General features: G+C 42.3%; 1 protein-coding gene across 1 annotated transcript in view; it reads right to left on the reverse strand.

Moving 5' to 3' along the window:
* cubn (cubilin (intrinsic factor-cobalamin receptor)) overlaps positions 1 to 14,333 on the reverse strand; it is a 295,475-nt gene that overhangs the window by 265,707 nt on the left and 15,435 nt on the right. Inside the window, exon 10 of the mRNA XM_072574987.1 lies at positions 13,457 to 13,552. Within this exon, the coding sequence (XP_072431088.1) occupies positions 13,457 to 13,552 (96 nt within the window). The remainder of the gene's footprint in view (positions 1 to 13,456; positions 13,553 to 14,333) is intronic.

Consider the following 14,333-nt stretch of genomic DNA (forward strand, 5'->3'; position numbering starts at 1 on the left):
ATTGTATAATTCAACAGTGCACATTGTCACATGAAGGGAGTAAGAGAACTATATATATTAAAAAAACTGCAGAAGCAACCAGTATTGGTAGAGCAATTAAACTTAGAGATACATGAGAGGATTCACAAAGTTATAACAGTGTAGGAAGAGGCCATTTGATCCATAATGGCTGCACTATCTCTCTTTTCTCATCTATTATCTCGTGCCAATCTTCTTCCTTTCCCCCCTATCCCTGAATACCTCTACTTTCCACAAAATCACCTAACCCCATCTTGAAAGTCTCAATTGAACCTGCCTCCCCCACATTTTCAGGCAGTGCATTTTAAACCCCAACAGCGTACAGTGTGGCAAAGTCTTTTTTCTAACATTACCTTTGCTTTGTTTACATATCACTTTAAACCTATTCCCTCTCATTCTTGTTTATTTCATAAAATTGAGATAGGCACACCTTATCTACTCTGTCCAGCCCATCTGAAAACCTCAATCAGATCTCCTTTCTGCCTTCTTCTCTCCCAACCTCTTCAATCTATTCGAATAATTAATTTCTTATATCTTGAAGCATTTTAGTAAATTGCTTGTACACTCTCTTCGATGCATTCACATCTTTCCTACAACATAGCACTTCAGAGGGTTATAGGTCAGGATAGTGAGGAGTGAAGGCATAGAGAGAGTTGAAAACCACGATGAGTATTTTGATATTGAGATGTTAATGGACTGGGAGTCAAGGTAGGCCAATGGACAAAGGACCATAAGGAAATCAAACCATTTTTTTCTCATCATTCATGGGTTGTGGCCTTTGAATGTACCAGCATTTGTTTCCAATCCCTCTCAATCCCTCTTTGCCTGTGGGGGGTGGGGAGGGGGGATGGATAGTGTTGGGGGGGGGGGGTGGAAGGGTGATAAACTGCCTTCTTGAACTGTTGCAGTCCATTTGGCATAGGTACATGCATAATGCCATTGGAGGGATAGAGTTCCAGGATGTTGACACAGTGACAGGAAAGCAACAGTGATACAGTTCCAAGTCAGGATGGTGAGTGCCATGGAAAGGAACTTGCAAGTTGTGGTGTGGTGTTGTCAAGTATCTGCGGCCTTTGTCCTTTTAGGTAGTAGAAGTCAGGAGTTTAGTGGATACTAAGGACACTTAATGAATTTGTGCATAGTATCTTTTCAATGGTGATACTGTGTGTCAATGGCGGAGGAAGTGAATGTTTGTGGGTGCAATGCTAAACAGGCAGGCTGCTTTGTCCTGAATGATTTAAAAATTAATGTGGTCAAAGAGCTGGAGGGCTGAGGTGGTTATGGCATTGTGGTAGTGAGAAAGGGACTCACTGAGTGCATGTCTGAGGGAGGCAGAGAACTTCTTCAAAGGGGCAACCTTTGAAGAGATTTCGCAGTGGAACAAACTTGGATAGAGATAAAAAAAACCCTGCAGATGCTGGAATCCAAAGTAGACAGCAGTAGGCTGGAAGAACATCACCTGACTGCCCTAGCCGACCCATTGTCTCAGCCTGCTCCTGCCTCACCGAACTCATCTCTGCATACCTCGATACGGCCCTGTCCCCCTTAGTCCAAGAACTCCCCACCTACGTTCAGGACACCACACACACCTTCCACCTCCTCCATGATTTTCGCTTCCCCGGTCCCCAACGCCTTATCTTCACCATGGACATCCAGTCCCTGTACACCTCCATCCCCCATCACGAAGGACTCAAAGCCGTCCGCTTCTTCCTTTCCCACCGTACCAACCAGTATCCTTCCACTGACACCCCCCTTCGACTGACTGAACTGGTCCTCACCCTGAACAACTTCTCTTTCCAATGCTCCCACTTCCTCCAAACCAAAGGAGTCACCATGGGCACCCGCATGGGCCCCAGCTATGTCTGCCTTTTCGTAGGATATGTGGAACAGTCCATCTTCCACAGCTACACTGGAACCACCCCCCATCTTTTCCTCCGCTACATCGATGACTGTATCGGCGCTGCCTCGTGCTCCCACGAGGAGGTTGAAGAGTTCATCCACTTTACCAACACCTTCCACCCCGATCTCAAATTTATCTGGACCGTCTCAGACTCCTCCCTCCCCTTCCTAGATCTTTCCATTTCTATCTCGGGCGACCGAATCAACACGGACATTACTATAAACCGACTGACTCCCACAGCTACCTAGACTAAACCTCCTCCCACCCTGCCCCCTGTAAAAACGCCATCCCATATTCCCAATTCCTTCGTCTCCGCCGCATCTGCTCCCAGGAGGACCAGTTCCATTACCGTACAACCCAGATGGTCTCTTCTTCAAAGACCGCAATTTCCCCCCAGACGTGATAAACGATGCCCTCCACTGCATCTCCTCCACTTCCCGCTCCTCCGCCCTTGAGCCCCGCCCATCCAATCGCCACCAGGACAGAACCCCACTGGTCCTCACCTACCACCCCACCAACCTCCATATACATCGTATCATCCGTCGTCATTTCCACCACCTCCAAACGGACCCCACCACCAGGGATATATTTCCCTCCCCTCCCCTATCAGCGTTCCGAAAAGACCACTCCCTCCGTGACTCCCTCATCAGGTCCACACCCCCCACCAACCCAACCTCCACTCCCGGCACCTTCCCCTGCAACCACAAGAAATGCAAAACTTGCGCCCACACCTCCCCCCTTACTTCCCTCCAAGGCCCCAAGGGATCCTTCCATATCCGCCACAAATTCACCTACACCTCCACACACATCATTTACTGCATCCGCTGCACCTGATGTGGCCTCCTCTATATTGGGGAGACAGGCCGCCTACTTGCGGAACGTTTCAGAGAACACCTCTGGGACACCCGGACCAACCAATCCAACCATCCCGTGGCTCAACACTTCAACTCCCCCTCCAACTCCACCAAGGACATGCATCGCCAGACCATAGCAACACAACGGTTGGAGGAAGAGCGCCTCATCTTTCACCTAGGAACCCTCCAACCACAAGGGATGAACTCCGATTTCTCCAGTTTCCTCATTTCCCCTCCCCCCACCTTGTCTCAGTCAAATCCCTCGAACTCAGCACCGCCTTCCTAATCTGCAATCTTCTTCCTGACCTCTCCGCGCCCACCCCCACTCTGGCCTATCACCCTCACCTTGACCTCCTTCCACCTATCGCATTTCCAACGCCCCTCCCCCAAGTCCCTCCTCCTTACCTTTTATCTTAACCTGCTGGACACACTTTCCTCATTCCTGAAGAAGGGCTCATGCCCGAAACGTCGATTCTCCTGCTCCTTGGATGCTGCCTGACCTGCTGCGCTTTTCCAGCAACACATTTTCAGAACATCACACCAGGCCGCATCAGGAGGGGGGGGAAGTCAACATTTCAGGTGTCACCTTCTTTGGACTGGGGGTGGATGTGGAGGGAGCTTCCAAACCTCTTGATGCTGAATGGCTTGCTGTGTTCTTCCAGCCTCCTTCCTGTCTACTTTGGCCAACTCTAAATAGAACCCACCACCAAGAACATCTTCCCCTCCCAACCTCTCTCAGCCTTCTGCAAGGACTGTCACCTCCGACAGTCCTTGGTTCATGCCACCCCCACCACCAAACCCCCAGGTACCTTCCCTGGCAAGCAGAAAAAAATTGCAAAACCTGCCAGTACACCACACCATCACCTCCATCCAGGGCCTCAAACTATCCTTCCAGGTAAGACAGAGGTTCACATGCCTCTCTTCCAACCTCGTTTATTGCTTCAGGTGCTCCTGATTTGGTCTTCTCTACATCAGGGAGACTGAACGTAAATTTAGGGAATGACTTACCGAGCATCTCAGCCGGGCCTGTAGGGGCCGACCGGAACCCCCAGTCACCACTCATTTCAATTCCCCCAACCACTCCCTTTCCGACATGATCATCCTTGGCCTCCTCCATTGCCAAAACAAACCACAGTGGCTATTAGAGCAACAACACCTTGTCTTCTGTTTGGGCACCCTACAGCCTGGAGGACTCAACATTGAGTTCTCCAATTTCAAATAACCTCCCTTCCCATCCCCGATGCCCTTCGCAGCCCCTACCTCTCACTGCCACTGCTCCCTACCACCAACCGGATACATTCCTCCCACTGACCAACCAGGTCATACCCTCTACCTGTCTTCATCTATCCCCACTTCACCACCCTGCCCCACCCCTTTATCTGTAGCTCATCCTATACCCACCCCAATCCTGAAGAAGGGTTACACTTGAAATGTCAACTTCTTCACCTCCAGCCTCCGACCTGTCTACTTTGGATTCCGACATCTGCAGTTTATTTTTGTCTCTGTCCTTGTCCTGGATGATGGCAAGTTTTTTAAGTGCTGTTGAAGCTGCACTCATCCAGGCAAGTGGGAAGAATTCTTTCCTGCCTGTGCCTTGTAAATGGTAGATGGACTTTGGGGAGTCAGAAGGTGACTTCCTCACTGCAGGATTCTGAGCTTTTGATTTGCTCTGTAGCCACATATATAATAGTAATCTCCAGGACGTTGATAGTGGGTGTTGGAGTAAGTTAAATCGTGGACAATAAAGTTTTGAATTTTTAAAAATTTCATTGATGGGATGAGACCTCCATTTATTGCTCATCCCTAATTGCCCAGAGGGCAGTTTAAGAGACAATAACATTGCTGTGGGTCTAGAGTCACAGACCCACATGTCTGGCTAGACCAGGTAATGATGGCAGTTTTCTTCTCTAAAGGGCATTAGTGGACTAGATGGGCTTTTCCCAACAATCAATTCACGCTCATTGTTAGATTCTTAATTCTAGATTTTTTACTGAATTCAAATTCCACCTGGGCTCCCAGAACATAATCTGGATCAAGTGGATAAATAGTCCAGCGATAATACCACTGGGCCATCACCTCCTTGAATGATCTCAAATTGACACAAGGTGGAACATGGGATACCACCAAAACGTCTTTATGGCAAATTTCTGATATGCCCTCTTACCTCCTCTTGCACCAAAGCCTGAATTTTCATTTCTGGGTGGGAACACAGAGTCAGGACAACTCCGAGCTCGGTAAACCCAACATGGTAAAAATACCCTGATTGGTCAGCTTTTGGTTTCAGGGTGGCTTGTAAAAATGGGAGTGCAATTGACAACCCCAGAAGTAACATAATGGCAAGCTGAGCAGAAGGCTATTCTTATTGCTCCAGGGCCTTTTCAAAGATATGAAGAGAAAGCTAAAGCAATAAACACTACTCCATCCTTGACTTCTCCGAAGCACCTTAAGTCCAACCCACTTCCCATACCAACACTACCACAGCATCCAACTTCAAGTTCCTTAACCCCACAAATCTTCTTCTATCTCCTTTACAACACCAACAAAGATGTCTAGCAGGTAGATCTATTGTTTCGACGAATTCTTTCCTCAAACTGACTTTTTCCCTTTACAATTCTAATTTTCTTGTTTGTCCAGGGTATGCACTACCTACATCTGCAATTCTGTCCATGCCCTCCAGCACTGACAAATTCCAAATTCCTAGTCACTACCATCTTTTTCTCAAAATGGACAGCCAGTCCCTCTAAATCTCTATTCTTTGAGTTGTGGCCGAACGACCACCATACGTTCTTACATTCAACAAATTCCTCAAAATAAAAGATCTTGTCATGAGTATGTGCACAGATTATAGCTATGTTCATATTTTGTGTGATATCTAGAACCTTCTTCATTTTACTAAGGACTCTTCTATGAACTCCTTTTCTGAAAAATTGGTAACTGTGTCAGTGCTGTTTCCTGCTCTCACCTCTGCAGACAAATTTCATCACCAATTGCTTCCAATATTTCCCATTTCCTTACCTTCATATGATTTATCTCTGACTTCATGCTTCTGACTCCTCTCCCTCCATTTCTGAGGAAAGGCTATCTACCAATGTCTATTATAAGCCATCTACTTGCACACCTACATTGATTACACTTCCTCATGTCATGCTTCCTTTGCTTTCCATTCTGCCAGTTTGCCATTCTAATGGCTGGGCGAGGCCAGGAGTAGAGGCTCTTGATGGAGTCAACGGCAGCAGCAGAGCCAGGGTCTCCTGGGGCATCAGCGTTATCATTGGTGACATCACTGGAGTGAACCTTCTTGAGGCCCAGAACACCTTGCAGAATCCCTGAAGTCATGTTTGAGACCCAATTTGAACAGATGAACTCTATTTAAGTAATTTCTTTCTATTCTTTTTGAAACTCAAAATGACACTGGATTCTAGCAACAAAACATTTTTCGTTGTATCATTCTAGATATATGTGACAATAAAATCATTCATTCAAATTCATTCATCTTCCCTGCCATCTTCACTTTTTTCTCAATCCACAATGATTGACAAGTCCCTCTACCGTGTTTGTTCCATTTCGCATATTTCTGATTTCAAACTTTCAGCTTTCTGACAGAACTGGTATAGGGTTCATTCTGTCATTAGCTTCAAACACATCAGCCTTCACATTCACTGAATCATATTCCACCATTTCTATCTCTTAGGGCATGGTGATAATTCCAAAAAAACATCTTCTGCTCCACTCCTCTTTCAATGTTCTGAGGAGGCCATTCTCTCTAAACACCCTTGCCTATTTCTCAATCACTCTTGACACTCCCACCCCTTTTTGCAACATTGCCCCAAGTAGGTAAAGGAGATAAAATACCTTTCCTTTTGTCACATCCCTTCCTACCATCATCAAACACTCCATGACCAAGTAGAGATTCATTGATGGTATTGCAGACCATCTCTGTTCAGTCTGCAATTATGATCCTAAGCTTCCTATTGTTTGTTATTATATTCTCCACCTCACTCTCACTCTGATCTCTCTGACTTTGATCTCCTACACTGTCCGAATGTAACTTGACAGAGCATCTCATCTTTCAGCTAGTTTATAGCTGCCTGCTCTCAGCATTGTATTCAACAATTTCAGATCATAGCCTTTGTCCCAGTTGTTATCAACAGCGGTTGGCAATGTTTCTGTTATTTCTAATTACAGCTCCTTCAGGCACATTGTTTTGCTTATTTTATTGTCTCATTGCCATCATATTTTTGCCTTGCACTCACATTGTTTTTGTCCTTTGCCACTTTTGCAAACTCTCCCTTATGTACTTTCTTCCCCTGCTTCTTTTCCTGGTGCTTATATTTGCTGTAAATTTTTTAAAATCTCTAAATAGGTCCAATTATGAAGAAATGTGATGAAACCTGAAACATTTATTTTGTACAGATTCTGCTTAACATGCTGGGTGTTGGAGGATTTCTTGACTTCCTTGATGAAGTAACTCACTTGGGCTCTTGGGCTCTTTGCACCAATGTACCTTTCAGAGATGCATTTTTCCCTGTCGTAACAGTAGTTACCATCCGGCAGCTTGCATTTCACAAAATAACCAATACTGAGAGAAACATATATCATTTCAGAAACATATAAAATATGTATATGTTATCAGAATTGTGGGAATTTAATGAGACAGGAGACAGAATAATGGAAAATAAGGAAATGATGTGTTAAACAAATATTTTGCAAGTCTTCACACTTGAAACCGCAAAGAATCTATTGGAAACCAAGGGCCTAAAGAGAGTGAGAAACTGAAAGTAATCAATATTCGAGAATATAGTTGAAATCACTAATAACCACCAAATCTCTGGGACTAAGGACCTACATTCCAGGATTTTAACAGAGGTGACTCCAGAGATAGTGGATACATTAGTTTTAATCTTCCAGAACTTCCTCAAACTTATTCTGTAACCATTACATTAGATAAGAGGAATCCTTATATGTAAGCAAAATAAATTTTGGTTTTCAGAAAGTATTTGAAAAAGTGCTATCCGGGAGGTTGTTGAAATGAGATTAGGGTGCATGAGATTAGGGTGCATAAAATTAGAGGCGTTCTGTTGGCAAGGGTTGGACAGAAAAAACAAATTGTCAAAATAAATGGGTCATTTTTGGTATAGCAAGGTGCAACCAAATGCTAAAAGGCTCAGTATAGGGGCCTCAGCTATTTACAATCAATATCAATCATTTAGATGAGGAGATTAGGGTCCTCTTGTTGTACACTGGTAGTGTCCCTACCTCTGGACTAGGAAGCCTGAGTTCAAGTCCCACCTGCTCCAGAGGTGTGTAATAACAAATCTGAACAGGTTGATTTTAGAAATCGGTTAAATTTTTAAAAAATGAGACGACCGAATGGAATAAATCCAAGTATACTTACAACAGAAAGCTAGGTAGGAAAGTGTGAGGAGACCACAAACAGATCACCTAAGAATACAGGCAGATTAAGTGATAGCAAAGCTGAAGCTTTGGAAAATAACATCAGAAAGTGAGAAATGATCCACTTTGGTACAAAGAATGGAAAAGCAGCATATATTTTCAAAGGTGAGAAACTAGTAAATACTTTATATTTTATAAAATTTAGGAGCCCATCTACATTACATACAAAAAGGTAAAATGTAAGTAAGGCAACAAATTAGGAAGGTAATTTGTGTGCTGGCCTTTACCCCTTATTTCAAGATAGCAAGAGTAAGGAAGTCTTCCTGCAATTATATAGGGCTTTAATAGATCATACGCAGAGAACTGCTTTTAGTATTAGGCTTCATAGCTTAGTGATTGTGCATCAAGGTTCACTAGCTTGATTCCTGGGATGAGATGGCAGACTAATGAGGAGGGATTACATGGAATTAGGTTATGTTCCAGAGATTAGAAGAATAAGAAGTGGTCTAACTGAAATGTATGAAATTTGTGAAAGGTTTAACCAGGAAGATATTGAGTGACTGTTTCCTCTGGCTGGACAGTTTTGAATCTGGAGACATAACCCCTGGATAAGAGTTTACCCTTTCAGGACTGAGATGAGGAGAAATTTCTTAACTCAGAGGATTGTGTTAATTTTGAATTCTCTAACACAGATAGCTGGGGATGCTCAGTCAATGAGTATATGTTTTGGGCAATAAGGAATCCAGGGATGTGAGACTCAAAATGGGAAAGTGGAGTTGATATCTAAGTTCAGCCATGATTATATTGAATATGAGACCAGAAGGCCGATATACTTATTATATTTTTCATATGAGTGAATTGGTTTTTAATGAAGATGTAGTTATAAAGTGAGTAATTGTGTCATTAGGCAGAAGGGAATATCACACAAGCAGATAGCAAAGTTAGATAAACACATAATCATATTTTGCAGCCACAGTTCGATTCTGAAAATCTGGATCAGTAAACAGGAGAATATTCAGAATTAGAGAGCAATATTAGAAAATCAAATACAGCTTTAAGGATGAAGGAACAGACTAGAGTCAAAAACTAATTCACGAGCTAGCATTGTTGTCCAGCAAGAGCACATTACCAACAATATGATGATACTGCTTGGTTAGGACCATCCCCTCTTGTGAACTTTTCCTCAACCCATCTCTCAATAACAAATCAACAATATTGTTTTAAAAACAGTCCCACCCAAGCACAGCTGAGAAATTATTCTTTTAAAACAAAATATTAAATTTCAGTGAACTGCTTCATAATTAATTTTATAACACTCACTTCTCTTGTTTTGTTTACAGACTTTGATCAATCGTGTTCCATTTGACATCACTATCAAATACAAAGCTTCACTACCTGCTATCTACAGATAGATCCCAAGTGGCCACCTATGGAACTCAAAACAACTAACTGAATTGAGATGTGAACTGATGAGATCTGAGAATAGCTCAATGCTACATTTCACCCAAACAATGAAAAAACTCAAAGGATATTGTGAAACCTAAAAGGATTCAGAAAAGAATGTTGCCAGTGTTGGAGGATTTGAGCAATAGGAAGAGGCTGAATAAGCTGGGACTGTTTTCCCTGGAGCATCGGAGGCTGAGGGGTGACCTTGTAGAAGTTTGTAAAATCATGAGGGGTAAGGAGAAGCTAAATAGAGAACGTCTTTTCCCTGGGGTGGGGGAATCCAAAACTAGTGGGCATTGGTTTAGGGTGAGAGGGGAAAGATACAAAAGGGACCTAAGGAGCAACTTTTTCATGCAGAGGGTGGTGCGTGTATGGTATAAGCTGCGAGAGGAAGTGGTGGAGGCTGGTTACAATTACAACATTTAAAAGACATCTGGATGGGTATATGAATAAGTAGGGTTTAGAGGGATATGAGTAGAGTGCTGGCAAACGGGACCAGATTAGTTTACGATATCTGGTTGGCATGGACGAGTTGGACCGAAGGGTATGTTTCTGTGCTATACATCTCTGTTACTCTATGACTATTAAACTTTCAACCCCAATATTAGAAAGACCCTAATTTAATGATGGATGCATTATTCTACTCTTTTCTGTCTTTCCTTGCATTTTGTATTTTTCAGTTGGTAAACTTCTGCCTTTGGATGGCTGAGCAACCTTCTTGTTGAACGCAATAACCTTTCTTTGCTGTGCTGTTTCTGTATCAACCTTTCAGTTTTGGATCCTGGCTTTGCATTTTGCTTCCAAATTGCATTTAGTTTCCATTATGCAATCTTATCAACATGTAGGGTGGCTTTGTGCACTTACTCATCTGCAGTAGCAAACTGACCACACACTTTGACTCTTTGGCTGGCTTAAATCAGATAAGAAGTGATCAATAGGGAAGAAGATTAGTCAATAAACTATTGGATTCCTTTGTAGCAAAAGCTGAAGGTGAAAGTTGAAAAGCTACAAAGGATTTGAAAACATAAAGAAAAGTTTTATTCTTTTTCTTCAGATCCATTTTTCAAGCTTATATCAAATGATGCAAGTTTGATAATATTGCACTTGATGTTATGAGCATACAATAGGTTAGTTTTTTCAGCTGACAGCTTGTTTTAATTCAACAAATAGCAACTTCTGCATTAGCTGAGTGTAAGTAGTTCAAACTATCACATTTTTGAACTTAGTAAGTTGTTAGTAAGTTTATAAGATGTTTTGGAACTGTATCCTTAAACTCAGGGTAAATGAAGAGAGTAATGTGATCTGTTTTACAGATTAATTGACAATAGGCCTAAGTGGTTTGATTGCTAGACAGCAAAGGAATGTTTGGATTGTTTTACTCAGAAGAAGTTGCAAGATATTTACACTTAAAGACTGTGGCAGCAGCAGAGTTTGCAATAATTTGATTCTAAATCTCCCAAAATCCCAGAAAGCTGTTCAGAGTATTATTCTATAAACAAATTACTTCTACAATGAGATGGAGTTGGTGACAAGAATAGCTAATTAACATTTTTGCCTACATATAAAGTTGATAGGTTTCATATTGGCATGCATAAGCGGTACAGGAAAGAATTTTAGATATCAATTTCCAGACTTCCCTGTGAATCAGCAAACATCTTCACCAAACTCCAATTCTGTATGGTCAAACAATACAAAAGGCTGCTTGGGTTTATGAACTAAAATAGAGGGGTGCAGGACAGAGACAGACCCTACTTAAACAGAAGCATCATAGCCTTCAAAGCATTCTGGGAAATTTGTTCAGACTTGATTGGACATTACAAGGAAGGCAATGGCCTAGCAACAGTATTGTTAGACTATTAATCCAGAAACTCAGCTAATATTCTGGGGATTCAGGTTCAAATCCTGCCATTGCAGATGGTGGAATTTGAATTCAATTTTTAAAAAAACAAATGCGGAATAAGATTAGATTAGATTCCCTACAGTGTGGAAACAGATCCTTCAGCCCAACAAGTCCACATTGACCCTCCAAAGTGCAACCCACCCAGACCCATTCCTCCCTGACTAATGCACCTAACACTACGGGCAATTTAGCATGGCCAATTCACCTGACCTGCACATCTTTGGGCTGTTGGAAGAAACCGGAGTACCCGGAGGAAACCCACGCAGACACGGGGAGAACGTGCAAAATCCACACAGACAGTTGCCCCAGGTGGGAATTGAATCCGGGTCCCTGGTGCAGTGAGGCAGCAGTGCTAACCACTGAGCCACCGTGCCACCCAAAAACAAATGTTGACTATGAAACCATTGTCAATTGTCAGGAAAAACCCATCTGGCTCACTAATGACCTTCAGCAAAGGAAATTTGCCATCCTCACCTGATCTGGCCTACATGTGACTTCAGACCCACAACAATGTGGTTGACTCTCACTTGCCCACTGAAATGGCACAGCAAACAACTTCATTATATCAATCACTGTGAAGTCTCAACAAAGGAATGAAACCAGACAAACCACTTGACATTGACCTAGGCCCCAGAAAAGACAATGGGTAGAAACAGGCCTGTCAACTCTACAAAGTCCTCTTTACCACCATCTGGGGGCTAGTGCCAAAATTGAGAGAGCTGTCTCATGGACTAGTCAAGCAATAGCCTGACATAATCATACTCAGGGAATCAGACCTTGCAGACAATGCCCCAAACACCACCATTATCATCCCTGGATATGTCTTGTCTCACCAGCAGGACAGACCCAGCAGAGGTGGCAGCAGATGTACAGTTAAAGAGAAATGGAACATAAACTGAAATAAGAATCTGTAGAAATAAGAACAGAAATTTTTTAAAGAGCATTGGTAAATAAATCCGGATATGGAAATTTGTTGGTCAATTCTGAATATCTCCAAAGCATAAAATACAACGGACAGACTATTCCTTTGGCACAGGAGGCAGCTGATGGTACTCCAGCTGAGTAACGGGTATGAATCACAGGTGCATGGAGTGGAAGTGTTTTAGATGGAGTCCCACTTCCATGTATACTTTCTTCGTGTTCCCTTTGATGGCCCACCTGTACTTCCCTGCTCATCAAGTACAGTGCACATTTTGCTGCACTTTAATGAGGCACTAACCAGCCAAGACAAGACCTTCCTCTCTCCAAGTTAAAGTCAGTGCACAGGTCACTGAACTCAGTTGCCTGTCATGTCACCAGTTCAAAGCAGATGACCATTCTTTCCATGGAGGTTGATATCAGCATAATGGCCTGAAACACCAAGGCAGTGATAGTGGAGGTGGACTCCTCCAACCATGACTATTATTGACCATTTTAGAAACAACTATGAATGTTAACTAACTTTAATGAGACAAAGTATGAAAAGTGATAAGAAGGTTATCATTGGTGGTCTAGAGCATAGATTGTGAGAAAGGAATTCAATCTTCTGCATTGTAAGTCAACTTGTACAACAAAGGTTCACAAGGGTCATGGACTAAAAATCGATCATTGTTTTTTTGTAGCATTAGTCAAAGCTTGTGGATACTGTTGAACAATCACAGTGAATTAATGATTAAGTCATTCAAGATGGTTTGCTTATTAAATATAACAAGGTACAGATTATGTCTTAATGATTAGAAAGTTTATGACACCCAAATCTTATTTGCAATAAAGAACAGTTGAACTCAAATGCTTATCAAACTCAGCAGATAGAACATGTCTTTCAAGTCTTTGCTTTAATTACCACAGTAAATTTAGATAAATATTGCTATCTAAATGCCTCAACTTCATTGCTGATAAATGGCTCTGTTGTACATTCTCGATATTGGACATACAGATTGTTACATACCACATTCGCTATTGTACCTGGAGTGAAAGTGCATGATGCCAAGGGATGGCATCCTCCATTGTTTATAGAGCATACGTCAATCGGTGTGCATGTCTTCCCATCACCCTGGTAACCTACACACCAAATAAAGCAGCAAATTGGAAAGAAGTTTGTTTAGGAATAAATATTCTTCCAGTACTCCCAAATAATTGCTTTCCCTACAAATACAGAATACCATGAGTCAGATGGTGCTCGAGAAATTCATGGGATTTAAAGCTAACAAATCTCTAGGGTCTATCAATCTCCAGGCAGATACAACTCTCCCTTCCATGCCAAAGAGAGAGTGCAGAGAAGGGTCACTCGACTGATAGCAAATATGGCAGGACTGGTGCATTGGAAGAGATTAGATCAAATGGCCCCATATTTGCTAGAATTTAAAAGAATGAGAGAGAATCTGATTAAAACATCTAAAATTCTAACAGGGCAAGACAGACTAAAGAAGTGAGTGTGGCAACATTGGATGTATTGGTGTTCATCTTCCAAATTTCGATAGACTGGATCAGACACTACAGCTTGGAGAGTGGTAATTGTGACCTCACTGTTTAAAAAACAGAAGGAGAGAAAGAAATAGAGAATTACAGACCAGTTAGCCTAACATCATTAGTGGAGAAAAGCTAGAGTCTCAATGCTAAAGATGTGATAGCTTAACACTTGGAAAGCGTAAATGGGATATGAAAATGCCAGCATGTGTTTATAAAAGAGAAATCATGTATAACACACCTTCTGGAGCTTTTTGCGGATGTAACTAACAGAATTGTCAGAGGGAACCAGTGGACATAGTGTATTTACATTTCAAGAAGGCTTTTGATAAGGTTCCAAACAAAAGGTTAGTTGGCAAAATTAAAGTACATAGGA

Source organism: Chiloscyllium punctatum, chromosome 8 (genome assembly GCF_047496795.1).
Source record: "Chiloscyllium punctatum isolate Juve2018m chromosome 8, sChiPun1.3, whole genome shotgun sequence".
NCBI lineage: Eukaryota > Metazoa > Chordata > Chondrichthyes > Orectolobiformes > Hemiscylliidae > Chiloscyllium > Chiloscyllium punctatum.